The 21,092-nt window shown below is 47.0% G+C and overlaps 1 protein-coding gene across 2 annotated transcripts in view; it reads left to right on the top strand.

The window, feature by feature from the left end:
- CTNNA1 (catenin alpha 1) overlaps positions 1 to 21,092 on the top strand; it is a 118,122-nt gene that overhangs the window by 66,631 nt on the left and 30,399 nt on the right. For both annotated transcript variants that reach the window (XM_086851755.1, XM_086851754.1), the window contains exons 8-10: positions 1,940 to 2,020; positions 2,798 to 2,950; positions 19,553 to 19,645. In XM_086851755.1, coding sequence (XP_086707881.1) covers positions 1,940 to 2,020; positions 2,798 to 2,950; positions 19,553 to 19,645 — 327 coding nt within the window. The remainder of the gene's footprint in view (positions 1 to 1,939; positions 2,021 to 2,797; positions 2,951 to 19,552; positions 19,646 to 21,092) is intronic.

Here is a 21,092-nt window from a genome sequence, read left to right as displayed (position 1 = left end):
CTGGGCAAAACTTGACATAGTTGTCTCCAGGATCTTGGTTGGAATTGGCTGTGATGGTTTAAGATGTCAGTGGCAGCAGGGTTCTGTAGCCATCAAGGTGTCCTGGGTCTGTCCTGCTCTGCCCCCACTCAGCCCTAAAAAAGGATCCCAATTAGTGCTCCACGTGCTAAATCATCACAGCTAAATTAGCAGGGTGCTTTATCCTGCAGCCTTCTGAAGTAAATTCTGGTCATGCTTTTGACAAGCTTCTGCATGCTAGCAAGGTGGAAATGAACCAGAGCTCCCTTGCTAAAATCGAGTGGGGTTGGATTCTACAGCTCTTTCTGTGCTAGGACGTGGTGTAGTTTCATAGGAACGGATCAGCAGTGAGAAATCAGTGCTGCTCAGGCTGTAATGTGTTTTTTGGGGTGTTTTGCATAGTGGTCCATTAGTGGAAGCCATCTCTTGGTTTTCCTCTCATCCGAAAGGCATCTGGTGCTGTGCACCGAGGCTGTTGTGGCTGTGAAGCCAGGGACAGCAAAGTGGAACTGATGGGTGGCCTCGGCTCAAATCCCTGCTCCTGCTTCTTGTTAAAATGGTAATGTGGGAGCACCCGGGGAGAAGTAAAATGGCACTTCTTGGAACAGCTGAATGTTTGGCTTTCTGCATAATAGATGAGCATGTATCTTAGATCCAAACATATTCCTGGGAAAAACCCCCAGTGTGTGGGGAGGGTGCTGTGGGTTGAGTAAAATGGTCACGTTGCTGTGGGTAAAGAGGGGTGAAACATCAGGAGAAGCAGCTGCCACTGCAGGTTGGTGTCTCAGAGCAGCTTGTGGCTGGGGCAGTGCCTGGTGCAGCTTCCGGGGTCACTGTCCCCCTGTGCCAGCCCTGCCCGCTGCCACCAGCGTACCAGGGACAGAGCATTGCTCAGCGAGTCTTGTCTGTCTGATCCCTGAGCAGGGCAACAGCAAAGTGTTGGGTAAATCAGTGCATTAATCTTCACTTTATTTACAGCCTTCAGCTTTGATTTTTGAATGTAGAGCAAAGAAGGGGCCGGTGCCGGGGCTGCTGAAGGCTCTGGCAATGTCACGAGCTTCTGGGTTTAGCTCCAGTCACTTTTCAGTTACCTTTTGTGATGAGAATCAAATAACATGATCATGACGGTGACAAATCTTCAATAATTCATTACAGTATAATGACATTACAACATCCAACTCCCTCCCCCCCATTTTTTATTTCTGCTGTAAAGTGGACTAGATGTTTTAGATTCAAGGCTGTTCATCCAGATATTTCACACCAGCCTGTCACCTGGAGAATTGATACCTGGCATACCCTCACTGCAGCACTGCTAAATGGTTTTTCTTCTCAATGGGGTAATTATATTGATTGTGGCTTAGGACTTCAGAAATTGGATTGTGGTTGAATAAAGTGTGTTTTGAAACCCTAATATAAGCTGTATTAAAGAGAAAAAACTCCCAGCAAAACCAGATCACCACCACTGTCTTATCTGACTCTTAATTTGATGCAAATGAAGGTATTTTTGACCCAGTGTGTGATGGAAAAGGGAAGCTGCTCCTGCTGCCTGGCTCTTTGGCCTCTCTGAAAACAGGGCTCAGGCGAAACGTGCAGGATCAAACCTCGGCAGCTCCCCATGGGTGGGCCTGGAGACTCACTCGAAATGTTGAATTTCTTACCCAACAAATGGTTTAGAAAGATTTGACTTTTGATTCTGGGCTTTTGCCTGCTTACTCAGGAGCAGTGGTGTGTGATCCCTGGGGTGGGGTGTGGAGGGAGCAGTGACTGCCTTATCGGGGAGGTGGAGACTCTAGTGCCAGTCTGCAGAATCACAAACCTAACAGATAGGAAAAGCAGCTTACCATATACTTGAAATGAATAACAACTGGCTTAACTTTGGGACCCTGAATAGCTGTTCACCTCTTTGGCTGCTGTTTTTCAGGCTGGCCGCAAGGAGAGAAGCGATGCCCTGAACTCTGCCATTGACAAGATGACCAAGAAGACCAGAGACCTGCGCAGACAGGTGAGCAATGCCCAGAGGCGCTGCTGCCTGACACACCAGTGCTTTGCTGCACGCTGGGGGTTTGTTCCTACTGGGCACTGGGTCTGCTGGCCTGTCTGCAGTGAATTAAAAGCCAGAAGTTTCCAGTGGGAAGCACAGGGTGGGAATGTAATTCCCTGTTAATTTGCTGTTAGCTGTGTGATACAGATGTTGGAGACTTAATCATCCTCATGGCAAGAGAGATTAAAAAACCCAAACCCAAAGAACAACTTTCACTTGATAGACTTTGAAGATAATCAGTGATATTTTATAATTCTGGTGGTGTTCATCTCAACCTATTTTATTTGAGAACTGTATTTATGTAGCATCAGTCCTTTCTCTGTTTGGTTTTAAAGCAATATATTCCCATTTTCAAGTAAGTGAGAATATGGATCAGGTTTGTTGAAAAATGTTTTTATTCTAGCAGAAAAATAAAAAAGTTAAATCAGTGTGTTGTTTAATCAGCTGAGGGAAAGCAGCAAATTTACTCAGACAAAACCAATATGAGCTGCTAAATCAATATTTGTGGCCAAACTGGTGACTTGCACTTCTATAACTAATCCATTTTTTAAGGAGATTTAATTTAAATTGAAGCAAAAAAGTGTGTAGACAAGACTTAGTGCAGGGAAAGCCTTGGTCACACAAAGGAAAAAAGGATCAATGACAAAAGTAGTTTAAGCTTTACGTACTAATACAGTAAGAGGGAAACAGCAGTGGAACACTACTGAAGAATAACTGATTCTTTTATTTTTATTTTAGCTCCGCAAAGCTGTTATGGACCATGTTTCAGACTCTTTTCTGGAAACAAATGTTCCTCTTTTAGTATTGATTGAAGCTGCCAAGAATGGGAATGAAAAAGAAGTTAAAGAATATGCCCAGGTTTTCCGTGAACATGCCAACAAATTGATTGAGGTAAGATGGTACAAATTAAAATTTAATTGTTGCTAGTTAAATTAAGGCAAGACTAGGCAAAACAGGTTTTTAAATTCTGTTGAAGCACAAAGCAAATTCGGTATTTAATTTCCTTTTAAAATTTTATTTGAACAAATTTAAACACGATTTAATATTTAAATAATTGAAAATGTAAGCTTATCAAAAAGAGCTGTTAAATAACCCATGTAGTTGTGGATATTACCATGTGAGGATATGATAAAGGTTTTGTTACTTGGTCGTGGTCGTTTGGAGTAAGGGAGACCAGGGCACGATTGTCCTGCTGGACAGTTTGACCCATTGCTTTGAAGCCTGGAGGGTTTTTCCTTCCAATAAAATCCCACTGAATATAAACAGGCCTTTTGTGTGAAGGCTTTCAGAATGCAGATCTGCTCATGTGTGTGTAAAAGCAAAGAGAGCACTTGGAGCGACAACACAACTGATCCCTGCCACCCCTCTGCAGGGAAAACCCAAAGCTCTCCAGCTGGTGGGACTGCAGAGCTGGGACTGATGGGAAAACCAGGGTAACTGGGACCAGCCTGTCCTAACTGCAATTCCAGGCTCACTGAGGTTGGAAAAGCCCTCCCAGCCCATGGAATCCCAGCTGTGCCCCATCCCCACCTTGTCCCCAGCCCAGAGCACTCGGTGCCACCTCCAGCCCTTCCTGGGACACCTCCAGGGATGGGCACTCCAAACTTCCCTGGGCACTTCCAATCCCTGATCTCCCTTTCCATGGGGAAATTCCTGCTGCTGTCCACCCTGAGCCTGTCCTGGCCCAGCCTGAGGCCATTCTTCATTACCTGGGAGAAGAGACTGAGCCTCACCTGGCTGTCCCTCCTGTCAGGGAGTTAGTTGCTTTCAGGGTCATTGTGCCCTGCTGAGAGAAGCAGATTTCCATGGGTGATGTGTCTGCAGAGAGAGCAGCAGAGCCTGCCCCTGGTCATGGATCCACCTCAGCATTCTCGGCCCCTTGCCACCGCCTCGGTGTGAGAGGTCTGTGCCCGCTGATGTTCAATGGCAAGGAACAAACAGCTACAGGTATTGCTGAGGAAACATGCCACTAGGAATAAGCTTCAGAAACTCCTCCTGTGCTGTTCTGAGCTTTGAGGCTCTGGCTGGTTGTGCTAAACCTCAGCAGCTCCCCCAGAACAGTCGCAGGCTGCCTCGTGTGGTTCTGCTCTCTTGGTGTCTCTGTGTTTGATAGTGGAGTCCATGTGTCTCCAAGGCTTGTGGGGAATACTCACACAGCTGGGGAGGTTTAAATTGCTCAAGAGTAAGGCTGATCAGTCATCACTAAAAGTAGCTTCTGACTTGCACAATGTATTTTTTGTAGGGTTCTGAGTGCACTTTGCAACTCCCCCATAGTCAAGGGTGCATGAAATTTGTCCAGCTCTTTAGAGCTGCTGTCTAAGCAAAGAAAATATTTCAATTCCTTGAAGGTATCCATTTTTCTCTTTTAGCTTGTCATATTTCAGCATCAATGCTGTCCTCCTAGCGCTGCAAAGTTATTCTAATCTAAATTTTAAGTAACTGACGTTGTTCTGCAAAGCAGCATGTGGAAGGAAGGCAGTGCTGCTGTGCCCTGCCTTGGCAGCAGGATACAGCCTTGGGAGCACTTTGAAGTGGGTTTGGTCTAAAGCCTCCCTTCTTCATGTTGCAAGCCTGATTTATCTAGAAAATTATTTTTAGAGCTTGTTTACAGGAGAAGCTGAGTAGTGTAACAATAGCAGTGCCTGTTCTGCCAGAGTTCTGCTACCTCCTCAGCAGATGTGTGGAATTTATTGGCATAATTAGAAAGGAATAATTGTGCTGCTCTGTCCCTGAGCTTCTCCCCAGCCCTTGCCAGGTGAGCCCTTTCTTCCCTGTCCCCTCAGGAGCTGTGTCCCACCAGAGCAGCCACAGTTCCATCCTCACTGGCACTGGCTCTATCTGGTGTGCAAATGCCAGGCTGCAGAGGAGTTTTCCAGAGTCTCTGTACAGCCAGACTCTCTTGCCTTCCAAGGACTATTCCCCTGAAAGTAGACATTCAGCAATATTTTTGACTGACATCAAAAGGTTCTGTTAAAATGATATGCTGCTGCAACAGCTTTTTGAAGGCTTGGTTATTGCTTTTGCTGTCTGAAATGTAACTGTAGTTGTAGAGTAGCATGATGTAGATGGTTTATAAACCTCTTCCCTGAATGGAGATGGATTAATATATACACTTAGCTTGGACAGGAGGGAATGGTGCTCCTGCAGAGCCCTTGTCCTGAGGGGCAGGGGAGCCACTGGAGTCACACCAGGAGTCAGATTCACTGTGCAGGAACATGGGTTTGAGTGGGTTACACTCAAAATGTCTTGTGCCTCTTTGCCAGAATGGAGAAGGATGTTTGCCAGTTCCCTCATTATTCTGCTCCTGGGCAGGAAACTCAGGAGAAACAACAAAAGGATGTGTAAGAGCAGAGCTGAAGATGTTTTGCCTGGTGAGATGGGCGGTGATTGCTCCCATCTGCTTTCAGGGGAGATGGGTGTACAGGGCATTTATCAGAACTGCCCTCACAAGTGCTGTGAGTGACTCAGGACATCAGATGTGCCCAAAGAGCTGCAGCACTGAGTGGAGCTGTGCTGACAGACAGGCTCCTGTGGTTTGGGTGTAGAGGGGAGCAGGTCCTTCCTTCCCTTCCTTGTCTTTGGTGCTGAGCGAGGGCAGGGAACCTGTGGGAGATCCTGCTCTGCCCTGGCAGCTCAGCACAGCCCCACTAGGTTGCTGGGAGGGTTTGCACTTTGGGTTGATGCCCCCATGCCTGTGAGCCAGAGGAGTCAGTGAACCAGCCCCTGAGAGACAAATAATGAGAGAGATTTACTTTATTTTGCTTTTCATACTAAACTGTGGCAGGTGTTGGCCGGACAGGAGTGGCAGTGCTGGTTCTGCCCTGGCTTAGCACATGGAGTTCTTGCTCCTGCAGTGCAGAGCTGTTTATGGCCCTTCCAAGTAGCCATAAAGAGATGCAAGCACATGATTGGGGTAATTACGTTTTGAAATGTTCCCTTCTTGGCAGCACAGCACTGTCTGCTTTTGTGGTTCCTAACGTCCAGGCAGCCAAATTTGACCAAAAGGTGCAATAACTACAAAAAGCTGATTTGCCTGCTGGGTCTGTGTCTTCTAGAGAACCCATACTGAGAGCATCCCAAAGGGCTCCCATCTAATTTGTTTCCCACGTAGTAAAATCCTCACCCTTTTATCCAGCCTTTTGAAAACTGAGTAACAGTAAAAGAGTAGAATGAGCCTTGTCTCAGTTGAATAATACGTTTCAAAGATAGCTTTCAAAATTGCTCTATGCTAACAGACCATTAACTCTGGCTCGATTTGGTTAAAGGAGTTTAATTCAGGAATTGAGAGGCCAATTTCAATGTAACACACAAGAATAACAGAAAGGACAGCATTTGGGGAACCAGCCTAACAAAAAGTTAAATTCACTTGTAAACTGTGGAAGTCTTCCCAATTTGTAGACTGTGAACTGCTAATTCCATTCCAGTGTTTTTTCCCACTGGGTGAGGTAGCCTTGGCTCTCCAAGCTGACTTTGCTCTGGAGGAAGGAGAGCTTGGCACTGGTACCTTTGGCTGTCCTGCTGCCTGTCCCCAGTGATGTCACAGAGCACCACGCTGGCCCTTTGTCCCTCCTGGCCTTGGAGAGAGGTTTGTGCTGAGCTGTCTTTGTGCCGCTCCCTGGGGATGCTCCTGCAAAGGGAAAAAGCCAGACATGTTAAGCAGAAACCTTTGCTACGCTGTTGAATGCTTTAGAAAAGGAAAAATTAGCTTGTCAATTTGTCCCTGGTTACATTGTGACACAGTGTAACTCCGTGTAGTTTTAATGGAAAAGTTTTTCAGACGTTAAGAAATTAAGAAGTAAAAGGTAAATAAGGACAGAGTCCAGGTTAAAATCCTCCAGTTTGCTTGCTGAAGAATATTTTGGAGAATATATTTGGAGTTTGTAATTCCTTAAAAAGAACAAATGATCTCTTCTTCCTCTGGGAAGAACCCACTACCCCTGTGTCAAATGTTTATCTCACCTTAAATTTTATTTTTAAGTCTTCTTCTTACCAAGAGAAATATTGGTAAGACCAAGGAGGCAAAAGCTCTCAATGGTGTTTCATAAGCATTGATTTTTTTTTCTAATTGCTTTAATTTATCTGAAGAGACTGCTCTGTGCCTTTTTTTAATGCACTGGGTTGCATCTTGCATATGGAGTGATGATTTTCTCATTTTCAGTGAAACCCATGAACAGATGCAGACGGCAAATTTATTTGCTTGGAAAGAATCACATTTGGGCACTTGCAGCTCCATAAGCTTTCTGTAGCCTCTTGCTCTGACATTTCCCCCTTCTGTTGCCCTCACTGTCTAGCCCGATGTCCTGGAGTCATTCTTCAGTCTAAAATCTAAAAATACCCCTCTCCCAAAGCCTGAAGCCTTGCACACTTGCTACATTTTTCCTGCAATTATCCTGATTTGCTCAGCCTTGAAGCCTGTATGTTCTTCAGAGAGTCTTAACAGCTGCAGGTTTTTTACATGTGAAAGTCTTTTTAAAAATGTGAAGTGGATAAAACATAGCTTGGATTTAAAATAAAAACTGGATTTTGCACTGGAGGCATCATAAAGATCTTGAAAAGCTGAGGCTTGGCTGTCCCCTGCCCATTGTCCCTTACCTGGGCACGGCCAGGTACCATTTATTGCACACAGAGCATGGGATGGAAGAATCCAGCAGATCCAGAAGTTAATCTGCTCTGACAAGATTATCCTTTGTGTCTATCAGCCACCTGATTTCCAGGGTTCCCACAGAGTTTTCTGAATCTCTTTGGAGGTGGCTTTGCTCATTATTGCAGTGCCCTCCCCTCCTGCCTGCCAGCACAGGGGTGCTGGGGATCCCTGGGTGCTGCCAGGCAGGGATGAGGCTCCTGGGGAACAAGACAAACACCCAACTCAGATATGACTTGGAGTGTTTTCCTGAATTTCATTAAATCTCAAAACCCAGCATTTTCCAGAGTAGGGTCATTACCACGGTACCTCAGCACCTATTTTTCCAGTACTCTCATTTACAGAGGGAAAAATATCTGCCAACTCAGGTTTGTCTTTTATTGCTTTTATTTTTCAAGTAATTTTGTATTACAAGGGAAATGTCCTTGCACTGTGGTCTGGAGAAGAGAGACAGGGTTATTTCCCATTTAAAATGGAGACCAAAATGAGCAAAATGTCTCTTCCAAAGCACAAGCACGTTTTCTGTAATTTGTCTATAGATAGCCTTGGCAACAATTTAGAACTAATGTCTCCAATAAATGACCAGTGTGACTCTAATGTGCCCTCTAAAGTCTGACACTCTTCAACAGCCGATGCACTTTCCTTGTAAGTTCATTTTATTAGTCAACTAATTCATAAATAAATTAAATTCTTCTCGTAGAACATGCTTTCCTTACATTCATAATCAGGAAAGCAGGAAAGCCTCAGCAGAAAAATGTTCCTACATTTTTCAACAAAACTGGATATACAAATTTAATACATCATACATAAGTAAAGGCAAGTAACCTTTTAATAGGATAACTTCTGTTCTTGTAAGGTTATTTTTTGAGGCCAGTCTTCTAATGCTACACCAAATAATGTATGAAAGGCTCTGTAGGATGCTCGTAGAGTTTAAAAATTATTTTGGAAGAGGAATAAGAGACTTCAGGGTAATCTTTCTGTCCAGATTTCATTGTAAGTGCACATGGATAAGCAGGGCCATGACAGTGAAACTGATGAAAGAGATGAAGGGATTGAATCCTCACAAATCTGGTCAGCAATTTGGCTTCTGGAGACAATTTTTCTCTTTGGAAATCCTCATGGTTTGCTGCTGAGTGGAGGAGAGGCATTTCTGCCACACCTCAGCCACAGGGGCAGTCACCTTGCTGTGTGACTGGGAAGGGCTTCCTCTGTGCACACGTGGGCCAAGGCATATGTGGAGAGGGTAAAATTTAGAGGTGTATGAATTTGGGGTTTGGAAAATATTAGTGTACTTTTTATTTCACTGGAAACTGCCCTGTGTTTACTCTGTTCCTTTTTCCTTTTTAAACAGAAGTTTTGGCAGAAAGGGAAATGTGTAAAAGAGGTCAGGAGGTGTGAAACAGTTGGGTTTAGGTGGTGTTGTCATGATGTCTTCAGAGGTAGCTGAAAAGCAATAGAGTCCTTTTATTTTCCAGATATTTAAGTCTTAATTCCAACACCATCTTTAAGTGGCTTTTTGGGTAAAGTTTTTTATAGATGTGGCATAAACGTTTTAATTCTTGATATTTAACTAAAAGCCTTGATGCATGTCTGGATTTTCATCATCTTAGTCATTAGCAATATTGGATTATTAGTCATGTCATGTCATCAAGGAGGTGCCTGAAATCTGTGTGGATCTCATTACTGACACTGTTTTGTCGTCTTTGTGAAGAGCACAGTGTACTGACAATTACAGTTACACTGCCATGAACAGTTGTCTGAATCACCAAAAACTGGTTTAAGCAGCTAATAATAGGCACCAAGTTGGAAGCCTTTAGTCAGATCAGAAGGCAGCATGTTCTGAGTGATGAGCAAACTGAGATGGGAGAGAAGAACAATTTCACAGAATCCCAGACTGGTTTGGGCTGGGAGGGACCTTAAATCTCATCCAATTCCAGCCCCCTGCCAATCTCCACATATCAATCCAAGTATCAGTCTCCAAGTTCATTACCTCAAGTTCTTGCCAGGTATCTTCTCCTGTAGTTTGGATAGATTGTGGTGTTCTTCCTTCAGATCTTTATTTTTCTCTGCTGTGGCTGATTGAGACAAATTACCCCAGGTGAGGAGCACGAGGCTGATGCTGCATCCTTGGCACAGAACGCCCCAGTGCCGGCTCCAGCGGGAGCAGAGCGGCCCCAACAGAGAAACGTTGGTCACTGGTTGGTCTGGTGGTGACATTCATGGGATCTCAGAATGCTTTGGGTTGGAAGGGACCTCAAACTGCACTTGTTCCACCCCCTGCCATGGGCAAGGACACCTTACACTGTCCCAGGGTGCTCCAATCCCCTTGGAGACTTCCAGTGATCCAGGGGCAGCCCCAGCTGCTCTGGGCACCCTGTGCCAGGGCCTGCCCACCTTAACAGGGAGCAATTCCTGCCCAATATCCCATCCATCCCTGCCCTCTGGCAGTGGGAGCCATTCCCTGTGTCCTGTCCCTCCATCCCTTGTCCCCAGTCCCTCTCCAGCTCCTCTGGAGCCCCTTTAAGCCCTGAAAGGGGCTCTGAGGTCTCTCCGGAGTCTTCTTCAGGTGAACACCCCCAGCTTTCCCAGCTTATCTTCATTTCTACTTTGATAAACAGAGACATTTTTGGATAAGGATAATTATTTGGGTCCTGTCCAAATATCACTACTAGAAACGTTTTTATTTTAAGGAAAGGTATTTGTGTTGCTAAGGAGCATCTCAACAGAGGGTTTGCTCTGAAGGTTTCAGCTGAAGCTGAGCTCTCCATCACACACCAGTGGTGTCATTGCTGCCACAGTAGCTCAGCTAGACTTGTGTAACTAACGTGGTTTGTGATTATAACAACATTTTAACACTTTAGCTTGTTTGTCTGAGGGAGGAATAGTTCCTGTGCCAGCAGTTACATCTGCTGCCACAGCTGCACCGACAAGGGGCACGGTGCCCACGTCGCACACTGGTGTTCCTGTAGCAGCCCTGCTTTCCCTCAGGTCTGTAGAGAGGATAATCCACCAGGCTGGAAACAAAGATACTGCTGCACTTTCCTGCTGTGGGTATGCTTTATGCTGCAGATGTATTGATTCCCTTCAAACAGCTCTTCTTTCTGTCCAATTGAAAACCTTCCCCATTGGCAGGAGGGAAGTTGTCTCCATGCTGCCCTTGCTGGGAGGGGATGGAGCCCAGTTTGGTTTGTCCTGATGCACAAACTCTGGGATTGCCCAGCTGGGTGGAAAACTTCCCTTCTCCATGAAACTGTGGCAACACATGGGTGGCTCTGGGGAAGAACATTTCCTCAGGGCTTGGAAGGAGCTCACCAGTGTGGAGCAGAGCTTCTGCAGGATATCTGTACCTGGAATGGCACCAGGGAGCTGGAGAGGTATTTGGAGACAGCTCTGGACAGGGTGAGAGGCAAGTGCAAAGCTATATTCCTTAATTAGAATTTTAAACACACAGATATGTGTGTTTACACCTAGAAATGTGGAAGTATTAAGATGTGATTCTAAGCAAAAGGTGGTTGCCCATGGAAATACCAATTGCCTCAATGTAAAAGGGAGCAGGGTGCACAATGCATCTATTTTTATACTATTATATTACTTACAGGAGCATGGAGAGACAGAGCAAGGGGGAATGGCTTCCCACTGCCAGAGGGCAGGGCTGGATGGGATATTGGGCAGGAATTGTTCCCTGGCAGGGTGGGCAGGCCCTGGCACAGGGTGCCCAGAGCAGCTGGGGCTGCCCCTGGATCCCTGGCAGTGCCCAAGGCCAGGTTGGACCGGGCTTGGAGCACCCTGGGATGGTGGAAGGTGTCCCTGGCATGGCAGGGGGTGGAACTGGATGAGCTCTGAGGTCCCTCCCAGCCCAGTTGAGTCTGGGATTCTGTGATATTGTCTCTGATCCCTTTCTCTTGCCATCACTTGCCAGCCTGTTGAAATAACAAACGGTGCAACCTCCATTCCTCGTTGTCCAAAATGCCAGCCCTTTGCTTGCCAGTTTTGTTCCAGCCAGCTGAAACTTACCCTCCTTGTGTTTATAACCAGACTTGGAATGAAAACTGTTCTCATCTTCATGTGAGGCTACAGAGCTCTGAAAATAGCAGTTCCCTCCGTTTAGTCCTTCATTCTCCCCGGTGCTTTACGTCTGCAGTTTGTCTGCCTGTGCCTTGTTTTATTTAAAGACTTTTACTATTTTCAGGTAATACACTGGGATTGTGTTGCCCACAACAAGCTCTTGCAAGGCACCTTCTGTGGAGTTGCAGCCACATGCAGCTACTTAAGTCATATAAAATCACAAAGCAGTTGACAGCACGACTCCAGTAACTCTGTGCAGTCCCAGTGGATTCGATCCCTAGTCCTCCTGCATTAAAGAAGTGGAGCTGCTCTGTGTAATTCAGATTTTGCATCTTCCTCTGCAAAATGAGGGGTTTGTAGGGTTAGAGTTAACACATCTGTAGCTGTAACACTTCTCCGTCATTCAGCACCTGTTAGGGCTGGATGTTAAAATGCTCAGATTCATCTTGAATATTGAGTGTAGTGTACAGGTGAATAAATAAATGTATGGACTTAGTCAATAATGAAGGCCTTTCTGGAGAGGGATGGGGATTACATAATCGGCACATCTCTTCTGAGAGCCCTCAGTTGCCATTAGTTTTGCCAGAAAAGTTGTTTCTGCAGATAAATTAATTTCCTGAGCTTTGACCAGCGTGAAGGGAAGTGGGACAGGTTTTTTTTTTTAACATGGAGGAGGAACAAATTAGCTGTGCTCTGTTTGAATTTTGTGAGAATATCAGATATACTTTTCTTTAGCAAATCCCTGGGAGGAAAATGTTCAGTGTCTGCCTGTCCATTTTTTCTTTTTTGCTTTTAAAAAGGGTGATTTTTTTTAAGCTGCTTAAAAGTTGGAATTTGCATTCCCAGAGAAATTGTAATATGTAAAGCAAAAAACATGGAACAAGCAGTTGAAGTTTTGAAGTTTAATCAAAAATGAAAATGCTGGGAACACCTTTGAAAAGCTTGGTTTCCGTGGTTCTGAAATTCCCAAAGTATCTGTGTACACTTGGATGTGGGTTTGTTATTTTTGTGTAAGAGTTTTTGGTTATGCGAGGATTCTGCTTGATGTTAAACTGAAAACTTTCTCAGCATAAGACAGTCTGAAAACTTCTTTCTGCAATGCTTTTTTTACAACTGCAGGTTCAAACGAGAGCACCCAGACTCAGAGAATTCAATGAGGGAGTGTTTGGCTCCTGCACAGGGATGTGCAATCCTGGGCTGTGGCAATGACAATAAACATTGCACAGCTGCTTCGGGCTGCACCAGTTCGGGATGGTTGCAGCAGCACCACTTTGGAGGCTTTGCCTCCCTGACTGCCTGGAGAAGCTGTCCTGAAAACCTGACCTGTAAACAAGGAGGAAAAGCTGGGAGGTGTTTCTGTGAGGTCAATCCAAGTGCATAACTCAGAGGCTTTAACACATTTATTGTCAGCCTTCGAAATCCTTGGAAAGGAAGGTTTAAAGTGTTAGAGATTATAATGCCCTTTTTTTTATTGCAACTTTTGTCTCTTGTTAAAAAAGCAATTGGGCAGTCTTTCAATAAAAGTAAAGTAACCCCTCTGCCTAAGGCAGGGAGTCTGGGCAAAGAGAAGGTGGAATAAGTACAAAGCTGGGGCATTGTTAGACAGATTCACAGAATATTCTGAGTTGGAATGGACCCACAAGGATCATCAGGTTCAGCTTTTAAGTGAATGGGGGTCAGACCCACAGCCCCGGTCTTTTTATTAGCATTGCTGGGTTATGTTCAACAGGGTAATTTAAGAAGCTTAACACTGACCCCAAACTTGTGTGGTTGAGGCTGCTGCAGTTTTTTTAATTGCTGGAAGATTTAACTTCTTAGTCACGAACTGAACAAATTTTGAGTTTAAAAAAAACAAACAAGCCCAAAAAATGTATTTCGTGTGGAAAAGGTACAACCTGTGTCTTGTCAGGGGAGGCGGTTCTCTGCCACAAATTGTTAATAATGGTAGAAAGAACAGCTTTAGAAATGTCAAGTTTTTTCTGATTTAAATATTAGTAAATTCTGAAGAGTCAAAGTTAACTAGAATTTGTGATGGAATCACTCTGTGACAGATGGTACAATTTTTTTTTTAAATATTGCAGTTACACCTTCTTATTAATAACATATTCTCAGCTGACCCATGGCCCTGAGACAGCATCTGCCTCTCAAAAAGAACCACTTAAGTTATGCCTCCTCCAAAGGCACAGAACCATGGAATCATTTAAGTTGGAAAAGCCCTCTGAGACCCTTGAGTCCAACTGTTCCCCCAGCACTGCCAAGGCCACCACTAAACTCTGTCACCAAGTGCTACATCCACAGGGCTTTTCAATCCCTCCAGGGATGGTGACTCCACACCACTGCTCTGGGCAGCTCTGACAGGGTTTGACAATGCTTTCAGTAAAGAAACTCTCTAATACCTGCCCCGAGCCTCCCCTGGCCCAGCCTGAGGCCGTTCCCTCTCCTCCTGTCCCTGGTCCCTGGCAGCACAGCCCGACCCCCCGGCTGTCCCCTCCTGGCAGGGACTTGTGCAGAGCCAGAAGGGCCCCCTGAGCCTCCTTTTCTCCAGGCTGAGCCCCTTTCCAGCTCCCTCAGCCTCTCCTGGGGCTCCAGCCCCTTCCCAGCTCCGTTCCCTGCCCTGGACACGCTCCAGCCCCTCCAGGGCTCTCTGGCCATGAGGGACCAGAACTGGACACAGCCCTCAGGGGCCTCAGCAGGGCCAGCACAGGGGACAGGCACTGTCCTGGCCCTGCTGCCACCCCAGGGCTGGCACAGCCCAGGGGCCATCGGCCTCTGCCCGCCTGGGCACCCTGGGCTTGTGGCCAGCCACTGGCACCGGCAGCCCCAGGCCTCTCCTGCTGGACACTTCCAGCCACTCCTCCCCAGCCTGGAGCATCCGTGGGCAGGACCCACACCTGGCCTGGCTGAACCCCACACAACTGTCCTCAGCCCATGGATCCAGCCTGTGCAGATCCCCCAGCACATCCCCTCCTTCCCCCAGCACATCCCCTCCTGTCCCCCAGCACATCCCCTCCTGCCCCCAGCACATCCCCTCCTGCCCCCAGCACATCCCCTCCTGTCCCCCAGCACATCCCCTCCTGCCCCCAGCACATCCCCTCCTGCCCCCCAGCACATCCCCTCCTGTCCCCCAGCACATCCCCTCCTGCCCCCCAGCACATCCCCTCCTGCCCCCCAGCACATCCCCTCCTGCCCCCAGCACATCCCCTCCTGTCCCCCAGCACATCCCCTCCTGCCCCCAGCACATCCCCTCCTGTCCCCCAGCACATCCCCTCCTGCCCCCAGCACATCCCCTCCTGCCCCCAGCACATCCCCTCCTGCCCCCAGCACATCCCCTCCTGCCCCCAGCACATCCCCTCCTGCCCCCAGCACATCCCCTCCTGCCCCCCAGCACATCCCCTCCTGCCCCCAGCACATCCCCTCCTGCCCGGTGTGCTGCTGTCTGAGCTCACTGAGGGAGCCCTCAGCCCCCTCTTCCGGGTCACCAGCAGAGACATCAAACAGGGCTGAGCCCAGGGAGCCCCAGTGGTGACTGGCCTGCATTTAGAGCCATTCACCTCCTGGACTGTGCCAGCACCAGAGCCACTCACCTCAAATCATCTTGCAGCGTGCTGATGCCATCGTTAAAAACCGGGGGATTTGAGTTTCACAGACAGATCCGTGCCCCTTTCCGGATGAGCCCGTCCGGCTGTTCCGCCTGGCACCGTCAGCTCCGTGCCAGGGGCGGCCGGGGCTGCGCTCTGCATTTGGCACTGAGGGAGACTGAAGCTCATTCCTCTAAATCCCAGCAAGATTTAGATGCTTGGGGTCTGCCCTGCCTTTTGGGGTCTGAGAAGCCGCCTCTGGGCCATGGCTGTGCACTCTGAGCCTCGAGAGCCTCGAGATTTGCTTTCCAATCAGTCTATCAGCAGCCAGAGGTGGCTGGGCCACGCCAGGCCGTGCTCTCGGGGCTGTCTTCATTCCCAGTGTATTTTTAACTTTTTTTCAAGAGATTGCTCGTTGTGCTGATTACATTATTTGCAGTGGTTTTGTCTCCTTTGATGCCTGTGCCAGTAGTGCTTATGTAAAGGGACTTGATGATATTGAATGGTAAGAATGAACAAATGCAGCGGGAATTCAATTGCTATTTTGCTCTCAAGCACAAGTGTTCTTCTTTCTAAATCAAGTCTGACCACTTACTATGTCAGTCAGCTGCTTTGTTGGAGACATGGAGAAACTATTTAATTCACATTTGATTTAAAGGAAATTTTTTGTTCCCTTGAGGTGCATTATTTAATTTAGAAGTTTGGAAATGTATGATTTCCAGGCGCTCTGTGGGCTTTGAAAGAGTTGATCTTCATTTCAGCTACAAAATCCAATGTATTATGGGTATGTGCCAAATAACTGGCCAGCAGTACCCTGTCCTCTGAAGGGAGAGAGAGTTTGAAATTATTTGTCAGATCACCCAGGAATTCTTGCAGATGAGTTCTTTCAGGTACTTTTAAAATTAAATTTCTTGAACCTGCAGCCATCCATCTCAGCTAGTATGTGCAATTTCAGAATTCACGTTATAGAGCACCTGATAATTACTGACAGTTTAGAATACCTCACTGTTAGGTCATTTACAACTTGATTAATTAGTAGACACAGCTCATCTTAAATTCCAGACTTTAAGAGGCTTGCGAGTGTTTTCCAGTAGTTTGACAGAGCCTTCCCATGGGTGCAGTAAGTGCTGCACTGCTGTGAATTTACAGCCTTGTCTGCAGCACTCTGAAGTCATCTCAGCTGCTGCCACGTCTCTGATGTTGAGCAGAGTTTGCTGGGAAGTTTGTGTGCTGATCTGGCAGAGGAACCACCCCGCCAGAGCGAATTGCTGGCTGTTGGATGAGCGTGCTGAAATGTTGAGCTCTGGAGCTGCAGCGCTGGGATGGGATGTGGCAGCCAACAGTTGGATTGTCTTAAACTGCCAAAGACCCTCAGTCAGGGAAGCACACACGCTCCTTTCATGAGGGTTGGCAGTGCCAGTCGGGTGCTTTCTAAAGAAGAATTGCCATCAGTTGGGTATTCAGGAGAAAAATGACTGTTCAAAAATGACTGTGCAAAAAAGCAAATTTTCATTGTACCACGGTGGGGACACTCCATTATTAACTTCTTTGCCTCTCTGTGCTCAGACAGAGCAGGGTTTCTGTGCGCTTGATTCATCACACTTGGCTTGAGAGACAGCACAACATCTCCAGATATCGGAGAGGCTGATTTTGTAGTGCTTCAATGTCGCTTTTATTCTGCCCCTACTCAATAGAGCTTTGTGTTCTCTTCGCTCCTAGAGGTTGTAATGCTGCTGTGGAGGCAGGAATGATGGGGAAATATGGACCATAAAAAATATTGGCAAACTGGTTTTTCTCAGAAATATGACCTGTGCTTAAACCAACAGCAAAATCTTTATTTGACTTTTAAATCATGGCATCTGATTGTCTTTTGATTCTTGTGAGCCTCTAAACAAAAGCATGATGTACTTTTACATCATCCCAGCAGCTCACGAGAACCGGGGATTCAAGGCACGGCAAATGCGCAGGAAAACTCCGCGATGCTCAAACACAGCCCCTGTGGGAGAGGGTGCTCCAGGGCCAGCTGTTTGCTGGGGTGCCGTGCAGAGGGGCTGCGCTGGAGCTGTCACAGAGCCCTGGCTCAGCTGGGCCCTGCCTGCAGCGCTATGTAGAGAGCTGGGGACATCCTGCACTTCACCCCTGCATGCAAATCCAAACACGAATGGAAGAGAACCTTCAGGAGAACACAAATCTTCCTGAGAGCTGGCAGGGTTTCCTCTGTGTTGTTGATGCTGCACAGTCTTTCTCTCAACTTTAGTTTGTTTTCCTCCAAATATGTGCTGTCACATCTGTTTGCTTGCTTGTTCTGTGCTGGAAGCACCTCTCCTCTTGACACCCTTGCTTTCCATCCTCCGTAACTTGGCTTGGAGCTGGAGGGAGGAAGAGGCCGTGTGCTTTGCAGTGGGAGCTTGATTTTGTTCCCCAAATTGATCATGGGATTGATGAAAATGCTGTTCAAATGTAATGGCACGTGCTTGATAGTTTGCAGGAGAGTAATGTATTCTGTGTGGGAACATCTGCCGTGAGGGAAGGGCTTGAGGAGGGGGAAAAGCACGTGGTAGAGCTGCAGATACTACTTCAAAGTGACTTACATGAAGGCAAGGAATAGTTTAATTAAAGGCAGAATGGAAATTCCCCAGCTTATAGAGGAAAGTATCTAGAGAAATCTGGTTCAGTGGTGTTACTGAGCATCTGCTGGCTCCTGGTGATGCTTTTATGGCACATTTACAGGGGGCTTTGCAGGTTGCTCAGCCTCTGGAAGGACAGTACTCTGTGTTCGTCTCAGTTCACTTGCTGCTATTTTTGCAGCTTTCTGTGTTCAAATGGCTCAGAATAACATGCTTGTCATTCACCTGTCAGCTGAGAAATGTAACTTATTTCAGACTTCCTTCCCCTGAGAGTAGCTCTGGGATGAGGAATATCTTCAATTACCAAAAAATTCTGTGCTGTCCCCATCCTCCGTGCTCTTAAAAGACAGGTGTTTACAGAGGTCCCTGCTTCAGGCTGACCTAGTTAAGGGTGATGCTGTGCAGCAGGTCAAGGTTGTGGAGCAAACTTTTAGCATCACAAGAGATGTTGTTCAAATTTTGAAGGCCTGTGGATGCATCTCGAAGATCTCCTGTACCGGTTGTATCCGATGAGCTGCAGCATAGAGGGAGGGCTGGAGGAACCTGCCAGGCTTTACCTGACACATCCTGTCACAGAGGGGCCCTCAGGGAGCACCAGCAAAACACCTTGAGCTCTCTGGGGTTGCTGCTGTCCCACCCTGGTGGGATTGGGCTGTGAAACTGGGACTGCAGCTGCTGCAGTGCTGCTCCTGCGTGTTCAGTGGAGAGAGCTCGTCCTGATCAGGGCTAGCAGAGATGTCTGTCCTGTTTGACTGGCTGGGGGTAGAGCTGGACCTGCCCCAGCACCCAGAACCCCCAGCCCAGGGCTGGTCCCACAGCAGGGGAGGGGGATTCTGCCTCTGTGCTCAGGTGAGACCCCACCTGCAGAGCTGCCCCAGCCCCGGGCCCAGCACAGGGAGCACCTGGAGCTGCTGGAGCCAGGCCAGAGGAGGCTCCAGGATGAGCAGAGGGATGGAGCAGCTCTGCTGGGAGGAAAGGCTGGCACAGCTGGCAATGTTCACCTGCAGAGGAGAAGCTTTGGGGTGAGCTCAGTGTGGCCTTGCAGGGCCTGCAGGAAACATGGAGAGAGACAATTCCCAAGGGATGGATGGAGGGACAGGACCCAGGGAATAGCTCCCACTGCCAGAGGGCAGGGTTAGATGGGATACTGGGAAAAATTCATTGGCTGTGAGGATGGCAGGCCCTGGCACAGGGTGCCCAGAGCAGCTGTGGCTGCCCCTGGATCCCTGGCAGTGCCCATGGCCAGGTTGTCCAGGTTGGACATCAGGGCTTGGAGCAGCCTGGGACAGTGGGAGGTGTCCCTGCCATGGCAGAGGGTGGCACTGGATGGGCTTTCAGGTTCCTTCCAACCCAAACCATTCTCTGATTCCATGATCCACAGTGTTGTGATTTTATGTCTATAGAAGGAACAGGTGCCATTAGTGGTTTCAACACTGGTTAGAACAGAACTAATGTGTTCCTTTTGTTCCATGATGGGTTACTGGTAGCTGGTCACTGTTGGGATTAGGCAAAAGTTTTCTAAAGAAGGAAATAACCCCCAATTCTCACAGCTGTGTTTTGTTTTGTCACCCCTCTGACACAGGTTGCCAACTTGGCCTGCTCCATCTCCAACAACGAGGAAGGTGTGAAGCTGGTTCGCATGTCAGCCAGCCAACTGGAGGCCCTGTGTCCCCAGGTAAGGAAGGCATCACTGCAGGACACAAACCCCAGCCAGCTGGTGCTGCTGAGGACGTGCTCTGGTCTCACAGTGGCTTCTTGTGACTTGCTGCAGAACTTGATTTTTCTCCTTAGTACATGTAGAGAATGAAATGCAGCATAGGCATCAAGACTTGGGAACTTGAAAATCCATGGCAAAGGATTTCACTGATGTGAAAGGGTTGTTTTTATGGCATAGCTCTAATTCCATTTGGCCAGGACATTCCATAACCTGCAGTTAGGAAATGTGGGAAGCTTCAGTGGTTTCCTATGCACATCTGTGCTGCAGGAAGGTGCCTTGTGAAGGTGCTAGCACTGCTCCTGGGCATGCTGTAAGATGAATTATAAAATACTATTTTTGCCTGAGTAGAATATAAATATGCCAAATAATCTTCCCGATGGAGTAGGATGAGAGGAAGTTGGCTGTGTGTGAACAGTGTGAGCCTGGCTGAGACTACCTTTTAATTAATAACTTTTTAATGGAAACAAGGAAATTAAGTTTATATAAGCACTAGACTATCCTCTTCCTTTTTAACAGCCTGGTGTTTTAAATGCCAACTACTAGATACCTGGATGAACCCCTGAAGACTGCAGGGTGCTGTTGATTTGTGTAATTTATGTTTTTTAAAGCAACAGGAAATTCAGATCTAAAATATCCAAATAAGCTGTTGCTGGTAAGGAGGAACTAACAGAAAATATATAATCAGGAAAAATATATAATCAGGAAAAATATATAATCAGGAAAACTGGAAAAATGGCATTTTATGAAAATTAAGTGTATTGTGTCAGGATTACTTGGAATTTCTCCAGGTTTTCCCATCTGTATTGGTCTTTCTTAAAACCAGTTGAAAGGAAGAGAGATGTTCACCTGTATCCACCCCAGCAGGAGGGGATTTGGAGGGAATAGGTGGAGGCAGTGTGAGGAGCAGGACTATTTTACCTTTTGTATGACCTGCAGGTGCTGTTAAACAGGCCCCTGAACCTAAAGCATGAAATCCTAAAGGAGGCTTTGGGCATCCCAGAGGATGGGATGTGCTCCCACTCCTGCATTTGGCTGAGCAGTTCTCTGCCCCCACCCTGGAGTGAGGGCTGGGCAGGACTGCTGAAGCCCAAGGTCAAGTTCTGCACTTGGAACAAAGCATGTGGAAGAAAAAGCTTTTAGAAATCCATCTTCCCTGATATGAGGGCTTGCTCTTTCCTGAAGGAGCTAACTAGGCTGATGTAAGTTTTTTTTAGTTATCTCCCAGAATATGGGTGTCTAACGCAGGGTGTTCCAAACAAATGCTGCTGCTTTTGAAAATAATCATCTGAAGAAAGTTAGGTTCTGTTTGAATCTAAATGTTTCTGGTGGTTGTCCAAGTCTGTGGGGGTGTTTTCTTCTCCCCATTGCTGAAATTGTGTGTATTTCAGACTCTTCTATCTTTGCT

The sequence above is a fragment of the Cyanistes caeruleus genome, chromosome 15, assembly GCF_971803275.1.
Source record: "Cyanistes caeruleus chromosome 15, bCyaCae1.hap1.1, whole genome shotgun sequence".
NCBI lineage: Eukaryota > Metazoa > Chordata > Aves > Passeriformes > Paridae > Cyanistes > Cyanistes caeruleus.
This window is presented reverse-complemented; position numbering and strand designations above follow the sequence as displayed.